The sequence below is a fragment of the Neopelma chrysocephalum genome, unplaced genomic scaffold, assembly GCF_003984885.1.
Source record: "Neopelma chrysocephalum unplaced genomic scaffold, ASM398488v2 Primary Assembly neopelma1_147, whole genome shotgun sequence".
NCBI lineage: Eukaryota > Metazoa > Chordata > Aves > Passeriformes > Pipridae > Neopelma > Neopelma chrysocephalum.
In genome coordinates, this window is record NW_020897809.1 from 11926267 (window position 1) to 11941017 (window position 14751).

Here is a 14751-nt window from a genome sequence, read left to right on the forward strand (position 1 = left end):
ATTATCATAAAAATTATAAGTTAGGACCAAAAAACCAAGGAGCTGCCTCAAAAATCAAAGGAAGTTGAGAAATATGACATTCAAGTTCTTTCTATTTTTGCCTGCAGAGCTTTGAGCTTTTCACTCAAAATGAAAATGAAGACTAAATGAAATGAAGGCTGCTCTGTCACCACCTGTCTCTGGGGACTCAGGCAGCTCAGAAAAAAAATCACAGGGTTGTAGAGGAGCTGTAATAAATTTGCTGGAGTTGGCAATTGCACTTTCATGCCAATCACAGTGTTGCTGTGGGCAGATGTTACAGCCCAGGCCAGCGTGGCACTTCCCACCTGCAAACACCCTGAGCAACCTGATGACGATGAGCTGAGCTGCCTGAAGCCAGGAGTGTGAGGCATCATCACATTCCCGACTGCTGTGTCCAAAAGTCATCCCAAGTGATGTGCTTGCAGCCAAGGAAATCTTGGAATTGAAGCCCTTCTGGTTCTGCCTGCACCACAGCGCTCTCCAACATTCGCCCTTTCTCCCTCCTCTGCAATCACATTTCCCGTAATTTCAAGTGTGGTTTCCTGCTGGGTGCGGATTACGTGAGGGCTCTGTGCCAAAATCCTCCTTGCAACTTTTGGAACCACTGCTTATTCGAATGCCCTTCGTGGAGAGGGAGAGAGGCCTCGGCGAGGCACAAATACAAAATACAAAAGCGCTGGGAATGGGAGTGAAAAATGGCATTTTCCCTTCCAGGAGAGCCAGCACACCTCCTGGGAAGAGGCAGGAGAGTTGACCCTGGATGGGAGGGTTTATCCATTTCCCTGTGCATGGCTCTGATCCCTGTTCAGGGGGTGCATCCCATGGAAAGTGTGTGCTGGATGGTGCCAGCAGCACCATTGCATGGGGGCTCTGTGCTGCAGACATTGTGGCTGATTTTAGGAGCTCCCTAAACACAGAGTCTGGTTCAGAAAGGAGACGTTGTTTATTCAGCACGTGGCGCAAGGCGGAGGTTTCCACAAATCAAATAAAAAAATTACATCTTTTATACGGTAGAATTTACACAAACCCTCCTATCTAATACATTCTCCACCCAACTAATGCATATTTTTTTGATTGATGTGATCTTTATTTGGTTGATATAATCTTGTGCAATGCTTGAAACACAAAAGTTCTTTTCTTTATTAAGCGACTTTTGTTAAAGTTATCTGACATCACCGGCTACGTTTACAAAAGGCGAGAAAATTCGGCGTGAAGACATCAACCGAGGAAAAACTCCAAGCGATTTTCGGACTGTTTTTACCTTAGAGTATCTTTTTTCTCCCCGGGGGTACAACAGGTTTGCTTTCCAAACAGACCCCACGCAGGGGACGCGGGCACCTCTGGCGCACCCACCAGCGCCTCAGAGGCAGCGGGAAAAACCACTTCCCCCCCGTTTCTGGAGCGGCTGGGCTGCGAGCGCACAGCACACCGCCACCAAGTGATAACTAATTAACGCCCAGCGCTAATTAAGGGCTCGGCCAAGGGCACAAGCAAGGGTAGCGGCGTCGCTGCCCGCGGTGCGCATGCGCAGAGGCCACGCGCAGGCGCGGTGGGAGCCGCGGTCACGTGACCGCGGGCCGGGAGCGGTAACATGGCTGCGCCCATGGGCGCGCACGGGGCGCGGCGGCAGCGCCGGGGTTGCTCCTGCTGATCCCGTGCCGGGGCCAAGGGAGCCGGGCTGGGCCGCCACCGCCGACCGTCAGCTCTACATGGAGCCACGGGAGTCCTGGGCGGCCTTGGCGGTGAGTGAGCGCGCCCAAAATAGGTTCTTTCGCCGGGTGTGTAAGAGTTCGATCCACACACAGAGTGGAGTTATTAGGTTTATTTACAGTTCAGCGGCGGGAAATCCACAAAGCCAGCACCGCGACTCCCAAAGCTTTTCACTATTTATGCGTTTTAGCAAACAAACCCATTGATGTTCATTGGCTACAAGTTGCATAGTTTCGTTATTAGTATTCTGTCTTCTATTGGTTAATTATTCCCTGGTTCTTATGGTAATTAGTTCATATGCTCAGTCTTTCTCTTCTTTTGGGTCGGTTGTTGTAAATTACCTTTTACCCAATTGGAGCTTATTCAGCACAGTTGCTGAGTCCTCCTTTCTTTCCTTCTTATCTATGGGGCTCTGCCAAGTGTCCCTGTGGCCTGTAAATTCTGTGTCCACTATCAGTGGAACAACCTTCTTCCCAAGCTTTGGTAACCTCCCCCTATGTCTGAGGTCACTGAAAGGTGTTGAGCCCTAAACCTTAACAAGGCAATTCCACCAACAAGTAATTTGTCTTTCAAACACCTGGACATCATTTAGAGCTTGGTGGCAGCTCTCTGTTACACAGATTGAATTTCATTTTTTATTGATTAGGTTTGAAAGTAGGCAAAGATCAAACATCAAAGGACATCCTTTCTTAAGGAAATTTTTACAAAATGTTCTGCATTTTGCAGCAGCCCTGCCTGTTGCCAAGGTGATGTGCTGAGCTGAGGGATGGCTGTGGTTCATCCTCCCACGGCTTCAGCAGCCACCCTGGGGACACAGGGAGACCCTGACTTAGTGATGCATTTCCCACCCTAAAAGCTGCTTTTAAGCAAGGGGGTGAGACCCCCAGTTGCCATGGCTGGGGACATCCTTGGAAACTTCCAGGGCTCGCTCTGGGTTCTGTGTGGGAGTCAGGGATGTGGTGCCCTGGGCTGGTGTGAGGAGAGCTGCGGGAGAGTTCAGCTCCCTGCCCCAAACACTCCAGGGGAAGGTTGTTTGGTCACAGTTCAGTGCCTTGGAATTGGGTCCTGGTTTTGTTTAACTGTTGTGATGGAATTTATAAAGTCATAGAATATCCTGAGTTGGAAGGGACCCATGAGTATCACTGAAGTCCGGCTTCTGACCCTGTACAGAACAGCCCCAAGAATCCCAGCATGTGCCTGAGAGCGTTGTCCAAACACTCCTGAAGCTCTGTCAGGGTTGGTGCTGTGCCCACTGCCCTGGGGAGCCTGTTCCAGTGCCTGACCACCCTCTGGGGGAAGAACCTTTTCCTAACATCTAAACTAAACCTCCTCTGACACAGCTTCAGACCAGTCCTTGGGTCCTGTTCACAGAGCAGAGGTCAGTGCCTGCCCCTTCTCTTCCCCTTGTGAGGAAGCTGCAGATCACAATAAGCCCTCAGTCTCCTCTTAAATAAGTTTAACATGTATGTCCAACTCCTGGTAAAGGCTCTTCACCTCTTTGACTTCTGATAACACTACTGTTACTGACAGGTGAGGGAGAAGGTGTGTTTTAGGTGTCTTATTATCCCAAAATCATCCCTGTTCTCTGCAGATGAGTAAGCACACAGATACTGTCGCCTGCTGGCAGGTGCTCTGTTGGCTGCTTCATGAATTTAAATGACATTTAAGATACAGAACTTTGAGAACTTAAAGAAGCAATTAGTAACTTTTGATTCATGCTGTAACAGATGGCTAGATTAAATCTGATTAAATCTGATCAATGTTATTTTGAGCAGATAAGGATTTTGATGAGAAGGAGTGAAGAAAAATCAATGCATGCAAAATAGCCAACTAGATTAAAAGAGTAATTAACTTATTGATTAAACCTTTAGTAGTAGATAGTGAGCACCTCTCTGAATCCTCTGTTGCCCTGAAAAAAAATTATCAGAGTAACACACATGTGATTTGTTTTCAGGCAGAGTTAAAAATCTGTGCAGCTGTTTCTCGTGTGCTATTCTATATGAAGTAGACTTCAAACTGTCTTTTGTGTTCTAGCACTGCATCCAAATAATGTCTCATAATGGATTAATGCTAACTATTGATTTATTTTTTTTAATTAGATTTTCTGTTTATTTCAGTCTCGTCTCCCTGTTTTTGCCAAGTAATTATTTTCTACAATCAGCCATGCCATGGGTTAACTTAGAAACACAGACAATGGATGAAGATTGAGCTCTAGTTGAACTAATTTTTTTAGGGTTTTGTTTTATGAATTGCTTTGGATAAAAACCTTCCCCTTTTCCTTATGACTTTGAAAACATCTTTGTTGAATATGATTTCCAGTACCTGAAGGGAGCCTACAAGAAACATGGAGAGTGACTTTTTACAAGGGCATGTAGTGACAGGACAAGGGGAAATGGCTTCAAACTGACAGAGAGCAGGTTTGGATTAGCTATTAGGAAAAAATTCTTCCCTGTGAGGGTGGTGAGGCCCTGGCACAGGTTACCCAGAGAAGCTGTGGATGTCTCATCCCTGGAACTGTTCCAGGCCAGGTTGGATGGGGCTTGGAGAAACCTGGTCTAGTGGGACAAGGGGTTTGGATCTTTAAGGTTCTTCCCAACCCAAACCATTCTGTGATTCTATGATTTTTTTTTAATAGGCTTTTATCAGCAAAAGAAAATAAAGCAGCTTTACTTCAGGCTTTATTCAACAAAGGAAATGGGGTGGGAGGAACACTTTAAATGAAGAAGTTTCCTGGAAAAATGTGAATGTGCTTTCTAGAGATACTTACAGGGGAAGCAGAATTGCTTCAGTCTTTCTCTGATCTTATGACACAACTCCTTGAGGTGTTGGTTCCTCAGTGCTGTGTCAATAAGTAACATCCACCGTCTTGCATTTCTGTATAGTGGGGAAGTGTTGCATTGCTTTGCTTGCACTGTGCAAAACATTGAGATTGTTTTGAAAATACCTTAAAATTGGTTTAAAAGTTGTAATATCTATTACTTTCTTTTGTTCAAGCTTCCCTGTTATAGCTATAGAAGCTACTGAGGTCTGTGTAAGACCATCAGTTTATAAACTGACCTCAGGAAGGCCACAGTCAGTGGTGCTTTGGGTTAGTCCTGTCTCAGTTTCTCACATAAGCAGCACAGCTTCACCCCTGAAGGTATTAATGTGCTTTATTCCATGGTTTTGTCTTGAAGGCTGGTGGAGTTGCTGGCGTCTGTGTTGACTTGATCCTTTTCCCCCTGGACACTGTAAAAACAAGACTGCAGAGTCCTCAAGGATTTAGGAAGGCTGGTGGTTTTCGTGGCATCTATGCTGGTGTTCCTTCCACTGCAATAGGATCCTTTCCAAATGGTAAATTGTCTTTGGGTTATGCTTTGTCTTGTTTCAGTGGGAATTTACGTTGTATAGGACATTGATGTCCGTGGCTTCCTCTCCTGCAGGTGCCTGTGTGGATTCTGTGAGTCCATGTCCAGCTGTGAAGAGCAGATTCTAGAATTGTACAGTTTTGAGCAAACTCTGAGCAAGCCTGGAGTGAAGGCTGCTGCATGTTCACTCTGAAAAGCAACCCTGATTCCTTGGAAGGGTACCTGGATATAAGCCTTACTTATAGGGGCACCCTAAAGCATTTCTAGGTGCCAAAGAGGGCTTGAGTCTTCCTTGCCCTGGACACTTTAGTCATGACCCACTCTGCCACAGCACTGGAAATGCATCAAAGTCCAAAGTGCTTGAGCAACAATATACTTTTGAAATACTTTTGAAACTGATCTTTTTAAAAAGTAAACACTTGGAGTTCCTGCAGAGAAAAGGCATCTGAAATTCCTGATGCCTTTGTCCATTTTGTCTTTGTAGGGAGGGATGAAAAAACAGCAAGCTATGCTGTCAGACATAAATGTCAGGAGAACTTTGCTGACAAATCCACTGACACCCTCAGATGTTTGATGTCCTTCATAAGGTGATATAAAAAAAAAAATCAGTTCTTTATCTTGGCTGCTCTGTTATCTCCTTTTGAGGTGATAAGCATCTTTTGATTAGCAGAAGGCAATTCACATGGCCCTTCTGTACAATTAAAATCTGTTCCCCCGCAAGACATGTCATTTTTTCCAGGCTTTACATCTCCAAAATCTGAACTGTGGTTTTATCTTTCCAACGTATAACTGAGAACTGAAATTATCTTTAGGAGAAGGAATAACCCTTAAGGTGTAAGTGCCTTTGTAGCTGACTGTTGCAGTGAATAAACACAGCTCATGTTGCTGTGCTCAGCTTAGTTTTGTGTGGTTTTTGTTCACTGCAGAAAACTTTTACAAGTCTTTGACAAGCTTGGGGAAAAAAAAAGGCACTAAATTGCAAAATATTAAACTGATGATAGCAGGGAAGAAGTTATTAATAAACTGCTACTGAAATAGTTTTGCACATGAGGGAGGGCAGAATTGTATCAAGCACCTTGATGAATTTTGGGTCGGTTTGTTTTTCTTTTCAGTTAATCAATTGTTTTTTGTTCATGCCCAAAAAAAGTCCATCCATTCAATTGCACCCAAAGATCTTCTCTCTATCTGTGAATATGGAAGATACCATTTTTTCAAAATGTACTGGACATTCATGACTAATTAACACATCTTGTCTTTGTATGAAATGTTGCCTGAAGTCCTGACATCTTTGATATTAATGGGATTTTTGCTGGGATACCCAGGAGCATAAACCTGTGAAGGAATTATCCCCCAGATTTTGTTCATATTGTTTTGGTGTAAAAACATCCTGGTTTTAACTACAATTGCACAATAATAGGTGTCAAAATCCACCTCTAAATGCTTTTTGTGCTAGTTCTGTGATGGAGGAACAGTGAAATGATTGCATGTATTCTTGAATTTCAGCTGCTGCATTTTTTATCACGTATGAGAATGTGAAATCCATCCTGCCCCATGGCTCTTCATCTTACCTGTCTCCAGCAACACACATGGTGGCTGCCTCCCTTGGGGAAGTGGTAAGAAGGAAGTTCATATATTGTGTGTCCGTGAGAGGAGAGGAAACCATTCAGTTATGAAAACTTGGGTTTGGCATCATATCTTTTTGAGTGTTGACCATACTTGTGACAGTTCTTACAAATTGGCACTTGTAAGGATTGTTTCAAAGTGAGTAAATGACTTAATAACAATTCTTTGCGGGTCTATTGGCTGATCCTGCTAAGTCAGTAGAGGGTGAAAGTGTGGATTGTTCAGAAACATAAATAAACCTTTACAGGATAGAGCTGTGTGACTTCATGTACCAAACAACGTGTAAGCTTTCCTGATGAAGCCTCTATCAGTGGAAAATACAGTGGATAATCTAATGAAGCTTCTTCCCTTGGGATGAACATCTGTATATTTTAGTGACAGCTTTTCACATGGTCTCTCTGATTGCTGCAGCCTTTACTTTTAATGTGTTGGTTGGGTTATTGCAGGTTAAAGATGCATGTGAATAATGGAAATAATTTCTATATACAGGCTTTTTGAAAACTCTTTCCTCCCACTGCTTTGAAAAGTTGCTGTGTTTCTTATCCATTAAATCCATTACTTTGTTTATAGCAGGTTCTGGAGCTGCTAATAATGGCTTGCTTTGCCCAGGTTTATACAATACCCAAAATAACTGGAACCAAATTCAGTAAAGACTTTAGATATCATTAAGGAAGGTCACAAGAGAAGCCTCTCTTGTTTTGCTGCCTAGGTTGCCCTTGCCTTGTTAACAGCATGGACTTGGCAGAAATTAATGGGGGTGTGTGTGATTTTTTTGTTTGTTTTATAAGTTAGAAATGAAATAGCATTAACCTATTGTATTTAGTAACAAAATACTTCTTGCCCTCCTGACTTTCCAATCTGCTCTGTGTAGGCTGTTTCCCAACTTATACTGACCACTCCTTAGATTTTTTAAGTTTTATTTTATTTATTTTGAGAGAAGGAAAGGTTTTCAGTACTAAGGAAATGCCAAGGCTGTATTTGAACATTTGAGATTTTAAAATTAATTTCATCACCAACATGCAATGCCAGGATGACTGGACAACCTGTAAATCCACAGAATTGAAAGTGGGGCTCTGGCAGGAGCTGGTTGGTGACACTCTATAACAGCAACTTCCTGTGCAAATAGACTGTGGCAGGTGTTGAAAGAGAACACTTTCCAGTGTGATCAAACTATGACCATTCCTTCTCTGTAGGTAAATACCAAAGGCACTTTATCCACACACTTTTTCCCAGAAGCTTGAATATTTTGTTTTTAAAAACTATCTGAGCTTATTTGCAAACAAAAAGAGCAAGGTTGCTTTGGCTTAGCTGAATCAAATATATTCCAGGTTCAGCAAAATCCTCCTTTCCCCAGATACTACTCTCACTTTTATCTGTTGGCACAGTGCCTTGGCAGTGTTTGGGGATGGGTGTTGAGCTGTAAACAGTCTATGCTGTTCCTGCTGGTTCTGGCCACCTCTTCTCTCCAGTTTATGTCACACAGGGTGTTTCCTGGCACTGCACTGATAAAATGGGGTGTGAATTGATGTGTCTCCACAAGTTTGGGGTAGGGGAGTGGGCTGTATGAAAATGGCTTTTCTGGCTCTTTTGCAACTTAAACTTGGCCTGTGGTGGTGTGGGGCAGAAAAATTTATTGTGTCTGTGGTTCCATATTTGCTTTTATTAACTGATTTTTTTTCTTTTCTTTCCCATGGTGATTTAGCTGAGGTGTAGGTTGGTCTGAGGCTACCAGGAGTGTGGAGGTGCCTGTGCCATTTCAGGTTAACACCAGGTGCCTCACTGTTACACCAGCACAGCCTGGCTACTTCCCATGGGAAGCAGTTCAGCTTTCCCTGTTCTCTGTGGGTCCAGTCTTGATCCCCAACTAATTTTCATTCTTCTGTGGAAATGTTACTGATTAGATTGAATGGGATTTAGCCAGGAAACTTAATTTAACATACCAAGCACATGAAGTGAGTGCAGCATCTATAACCACTCTGGTAATGGTAGATAGGAGGTGATAGATTTAGGGCTGGGTGGGATATGTTTGTGTTGCTGCCTCAGGTGGATTCTTTCTGATCTTAATTAGAGCCTGTGCTGTCAGGTTATGACTTCTAACTTAAAGCAATGCACAGAACTTATTTCCATGAAAATTCTCTAAAGGCTGTTAGAAATCAGCAAGAGGTTCTTCACCACCATGGCAGTGCATAGCCCTAAAATTCCTTGTTTCCTGATACCTCATAGAACAGCAGATCCATGAGGTGTTTTAAGCTTCTCAAGTGCTGTTGCAGAATCAAGAGAAATGACAGTTGGGCTCATGAAGAGATGCCAGTGCTTTGGAATAAAATACACTGGGAAAAAACCAATCCAGAACACTCTTCTTTGTCAAGTAGGTTATTTATAGTATACTCCCTCTGCCTGTGAGGCTTCTGTGAGAAAGCTGTAACTGGGTAATTTAATTAGCAGTAGCCAAAAACCAGTTGGCTACAAATGACTCCTTCCAGCAGGACCTGTTGCCCTGTTTTTTCCAAGGTGGTCTGTAGTCTGTGACCCTTACAACTCAGGCACTTACTGCTTTCATTTTGGGGCTGACAGAGATGGTGCAGCACAGTTAAATGAGTTGCTCAGGGCTGTCTCATGTACTTGGCTCTTGCTACTCGAAGGCCAGAGAAATGTATATTGGTAGTCATTGAAATGGCAATGTCACTTAATGGTGTGGAAACTGCAATATTGTAACAGCCATTTTTCAGCTCATTTTTTCTGCTTTTTGCTAGCTTTTCTTCTCCTCTTGGACTGATGGGTGTGAGAGGAGAACTAAGCTGTAAAATACCTGAGATAGGGATTTGGAGGTTTGCTACAACACACCTGTAATAAAATAGCACAAAGCAAGACCTTCTCACATTTAGTCTTAGTTGATCAATAGAAATATATAAACTAGTCCAAATTGCACCAGGGTGAAAGTTATAATTATAGTTTTATTGATTAGTCATTAAGTTTTATTCAGGGCATAACCACTGGGACTATTATTTTGTCAGTAGTTCTTTTTGATAATAGGTACTTTTCTTGCATTGTATACTCTAATAGTTATTATGATATAAATTGCTTTTAAATGTGAAATAATAAACCACACACTCTGTCATGTTAGATTCCTAAGGCATATCTTTGCATTTCCACACTGTTTTTTTATGAAACAGAGAAATTAAGATTTAGAGCAAAAACAGTGACGTTGGATTTCTAGGTTTGCTGGTGAGCATAAATGAGTCAGATAGCTTCTTGTGCACAAATAAAATGTGAGTATGTGCAAAGCTTAAATGTGTGTTTGTGCTGACCAATCTATGTTTTGAATGCGACCCACTAAAAATAATAAAATAGGTAAAGAGGAAGAGAGACAAAGTTTGCATGGAGATATGATAAAATATATGTGAGAAATCAGTCAAATGGGAAATCTTAGTTGTTATAACAGCCCTCTTCTGTCTTGTTTTCAGTCTCTGGAAATTCATGGGAAAGAAAGTCTCCTGGGATGGCTTTGGTTCATTTTTCCAGTTCCAGGCCGGGAGGCACAGAACCAAGCAGTGAGAAGGCAGAGGTTGTAGCAGTGTTTTGTTTTTTTTTCCTTTTAGGCAGGAGAAATATGGAAAGCTAATCTCATCTCCCAGAGTGAGATAAAGAAAAGTACATACAAAATCTGACCCTGTTAAATATAATTAGTTTTTCCTATAACTGAATCTCGCCATAAAGGGACTCTGAATATCCCATAATACATGAAAAATTACTTACAAAGACACAGCCAAAATTCTAGAGGGCACATACATGGTATACCATCTCATCAAGGAAGAAGCAGGTCGAAGAATACGAGTTACCAAGGGGGGGAAATCCCCTTATTATACCACTTGTGTAACTGAAATCTGGAGATAGGAAACACACTTACTGCATCCAGGACATTGGAATTTTTCATCTTGACTCGACTTTGCCCTGTATGTTTAGTCTGCCTGTATCTTTACACTGAGCTGCCAAATGTGCTCGGAAAACATGATATCATAGGGAGTGGAAAGGAAAACCAGATGTTCTAAAATTTTACTTTTAATATTCTGAGGCGGTATAAGTAACTCTGAGAAGAAACAGTATTTTTAACCTCCTAGTGCCCATTTTAAGTAGTAACCAGGTGGGTCTTGCAGAACCACAGTTAATTGTACAGCTCCAGATTGATTTGTACGGAGTCTTTTGTGTCAGTTTAATATGACAGTGTATGTATTAATTACAAGAAACTTTGATAAATTGATGTCCTGCTCTGAGCCTCTCACACCAATCTCCTGCAAACATGGTTTTGTGGGGCAAGTTTAAGGTTGTCCCAGTTTGACCGATGAGGTTTCCTTCAGGAGTGCCAAAGTGGTTGGATTCAGCACAGCTAATTTGGATTCAGCACAGATAATTTTGCATCCTGCTGGCTTTTCCACGGAGGTGAGAATAAAGTCGTTTGGCTCACGTTGTGGAGAAGGGAGCTGACAACAGCCTTTTCCATCTAATATTTAGACATTGTTATGGTTACCATCTGAGCTTTGCAAGATATTCAGTGAAAGTTTTGGGCTGTTGCTTGTAAATATTGGGTTCACTCTTATCTTTGTGACCTTTTGTTCTTGATTGGCTATTGTTGATGACACTGTCTTTCTTTTTTTTTCCCTTCTCTGTAAGACAGCAAGTTACCTTGACTTTTGGAGAGGAAGTGTGTGGGAGGACTGAGGACCAGGATGGGAAGGAGATGTCCTGTTCTTTTGGCAGGTAGTTGTAATGACCATGCTCTGGAAGTAGATTACCAGCTGAAGTTACTGAGCTGCTTTTGTCCTTGTATAAGTTTCCAGAGTACTTTAGGGAGAGTTGAATGCTGGGGATTTGAAATGTCCAAAAGTTCATCACTTCAGTGGGGAGAGGGGATCGTGTGTCTCCACAGGGCAAGGTGAGGACAGGTATTTTAAGGTGAAATTCCAAGCTCACTTGTGTATTCCAGTCTGTTGCCACTTGAGGTACTTCTGTGATAAGAGCAAAGTGTGTGGTTCATCTGTGATTAGTATCTGACCCTCCGTATTAATAACTGGGGAATTTTTTTATCTGCTGTTGGGATGTGTCAAATAGGAAAACTTCTTAATGCAGGAGTTATCTTTCTGGGGAATTCAGTTAGCTTTCTCTACTAGTCTTAACTTGATTCTTACAAGAAGCAAGCTCAAATGCAATCAAGTTTACAGTTTGAGTGTGCTTTAAATTCAAATAAAGCAGGAAAGTCTATGTTTTACTTTATTTTATGCTTGTGTTTTTTGGCTTTCTTTCCTGGATAAAAAGAGGCATTTTAAACATGGTAGACTACACAGTGTTGTCTGTGTCTGTGAATCAGCCCCTTCTTCCCTCTGCCCTGGCAGTATTGTTTGAAACAGTTAACTGGTTTCAGTTTAATAGAAGAACAGGAATCTCTGAAAGTTTATTGGTATGAATTCCATGAGTGTAAGTGTCCGGGTCAGAGAAGAAAGTTGCTATTAATGCCTGTTCTGAGGAAAAGGCAGAAGCATGAGTCAGACAAATCCACAGAGTAATGGAATGAGAGGATCTCCAGCAGGATAATTGGTCAGGGCTTTACAGCACAGTAAGCTCTAGAAGATCAGCTTGCAGGAGCCCAATCTAAAAGAGATAAAACAGCCTCTCACAACAGACATGAAGTTAAGATTTTAGGTATTTGAAACTCCAAAACTTGCATGTTGGAAGATGTGGCTTTTCAGTTCAACAGGCAAGTTGGACACTCTAGGCAGAGCTGCTTTTAGTTCAACAAAGTGATTTAGTACTTACAGTGTCTAGAATTTGGGCTAATGGCTCTGAATTTTTAACTATGTCTTTTCTAGGAACTGAACTAATAAATGGACTGAACTGTTTAAAACCAAAAAGCTGCATTTTCTGCTTTGTGTCCAATCTTCTCTCATCCCATGTAGTGTGGGCTGGCAGATCATGGTATTCAAAGTAGTGTCCAAAGTCTGACAGCAGCCAAAGTTTGATGGGACTTCTTCCACAGTACTTTAACTTTTTTTTCTATTTTCATTGATCAGTACCTGTAATTTTAGCTGTGACTGTGCCTTTTGTGCTGTGCATATCTGGCTGCATGCAGGCTTTGGGAAGGGAAATATGCTGACCCTGGCAAGAGGAGGGGAGTGAGCAGTGTTGGTGGTCTTTTGAATTAATCGTGGTGGGGTTTGAAATACTCATAAATTAATCTATGTGAGGTCAGGTCTGCAATACAGATGCTGAAGGATTTTTGCCAAATCCTTTTTCAGAAGCAGTGGTTGGGAGATGGTTGGGAAGGTGAGACTGCTGCCATTAAGAGCTACTGGGGAAGGAGCAGAGCTGGAACGGATGGAAACTCAAATTAGAGCTGCGTCTGGGAATTGGTTGTAAATAAAGATGAATGCAGGAGCGAATCCACAAATGCTGCCAACAATTCATCATACAATTAAAGGCTGAAACAGCAAATTAAGAACTGTCAAACACCTAACCAGCCACCCACGCTGATCTTCTCTTGTATGCTCCATGCTAACTGCATATATTGCCTCTTCTTCATCAGCTGCTCTTCCAACACTGCTTTGTGTCATCTGCTCAGTCCAGGGCTCAGAGGTCATGCTACTTTGCAGTAAAGCTTGATGGTTGTCATGTCTTTTCTTTTAATCCTAGGGCTGATACTCAGTTGATTTAGAAATGTTCGTAGCTCAAAGTGTCTGTAGAGGAAAGGCAATTTGGATTAAGGAGTATAAGTGAGAAATAAATAATTAGAAAGTATTTCCTGATGGATTTCCTGACTTATTCTACCAGAGTCAGCTTTGGAAAAGTCTGAGATACTTTGGAATAAACTTACCTTAAACCAATGTTCTATCAGGGTTTGTCAGGAATAACTATGAATAGCTCCATGTGTGAACAAGCCCATAATTCTTTAAGTGAAAAGGCTGAAGGAAAGAGTAAGGGATCAATTAGAGGAAAATACTTGATAAAATACAACGTAGCTGAAATTTCCGTGTTCTGGGCCAATGTAGCCCCAAGAGACTGAGCAAATTGTAAAACACTAGTCATCTTTCAACAGGAGACTTAATGTGTTTTCAGAAAATATTGCCTGTGTTCTCTTGCCTGGAATCTCATTAACGTCTGTCCTCCTGTAACACAGCCTGACCCCACTTGGCTCCTTGGAAACAGTTTCATGCTGGATGGGATGCACCATGCTACTTTTGCTGAAAGAACAGTTTGGCTGGTGGATTTGATTAGTTTCTTAAGCCTTTTAAAATAAGTTTAACAGACTCTCATGGTGAAAGAGTTGCTGGAATAGATTGGATCATGCAGATGGTTCTGTATATTGAATTAAGGGTCTACTTTTCCTTGGTTTTAAGGCTTTCCATCTTTACATGTGGTAGTAAGTTATGATTCAAGCATCAACCAGGTTAAGGAAGATTTTTTTTAAAGATATTCATCTGATTTTTGCCACTTGGGTTTAAACCAACTACATGTGACTACTAAGGAACTTCAAAATCCATGGGACACTTAGTTTGTGCTGGAGTACAAGAGATGTGCATAACAGCAGGCCACTTTGGTAAGTTTTAGATTTAGTTTTAAAAAGGAAACAAAACTACATTGATTAAGCTTTAAAAGAAGCAACTGAGTTATGCAAAGCACACAAACTTTCAAAATATCTGCAGTGACAAGTACTTCTGCAAAGTGTTTAACGTCAGCCTTGTCAGCTTCACAAACTTTCCCTGTTCTTTGCCCGTTAACTGATGTGACTGGAATAAGAGTTTCTCCTTGGGGTGAAGAGAACTCAGCACAAATTTCCACTGTTTGAGTACAAAGGTGTATCTGATGTGGCTAAAGGAGAGGTAGGCAGGGAACCCCCACAGCAAGATTTGTAGGGAATGTAGCCGGGCAATTGAAGAGCCATTTGTGGGGAGGGAAACCTGAGAGAGGGGCAGAAGCCCAGTAGCCCTGAGAGGGCTCCTGAAGTGATGGACGAGGAGCCAGCTGAAGACTTCAGGCAGCTGGGGTGAAAAGGCTCATCTAA

At 42.1% G+C, this 14751-nt stretch overlaps 1 protein-coding gene across 3 annotated transcripts in view; it reads left to right on the forward strand.

Annotated features, from left to right (window-relative positions):
• Nucleotides 1–1606: 1606 nt before the first annotated feature.
• Nucleotides 1607–14751, forward strand: part of SLC25A26 (solute carrier family 25 member 26) — a 97929-nt gene continuing 84784 nt past the window's right edge. For all 3 annotated transcript variants that reach the window (XR_003536950.1, XM_027700384.1, XM_027700385.1), the window contains exons 1-3: nt 1607–1763; nt 4908–5064; nt 6582–6691. Coding sequence is in view for 2 of the 3 variants with exons in the window: in XM_027700384.1 (XP_027556185.1) it covers nt 1731–1763; nt 4908–5064; nt 6582–6691 (300 nt within the window). In the remaining variant the exon portion in view is untranslated. The remainder of the gene's footprint in view (nt 1764–4907; nt 5065–6581; nt 6692–14751) is intronic.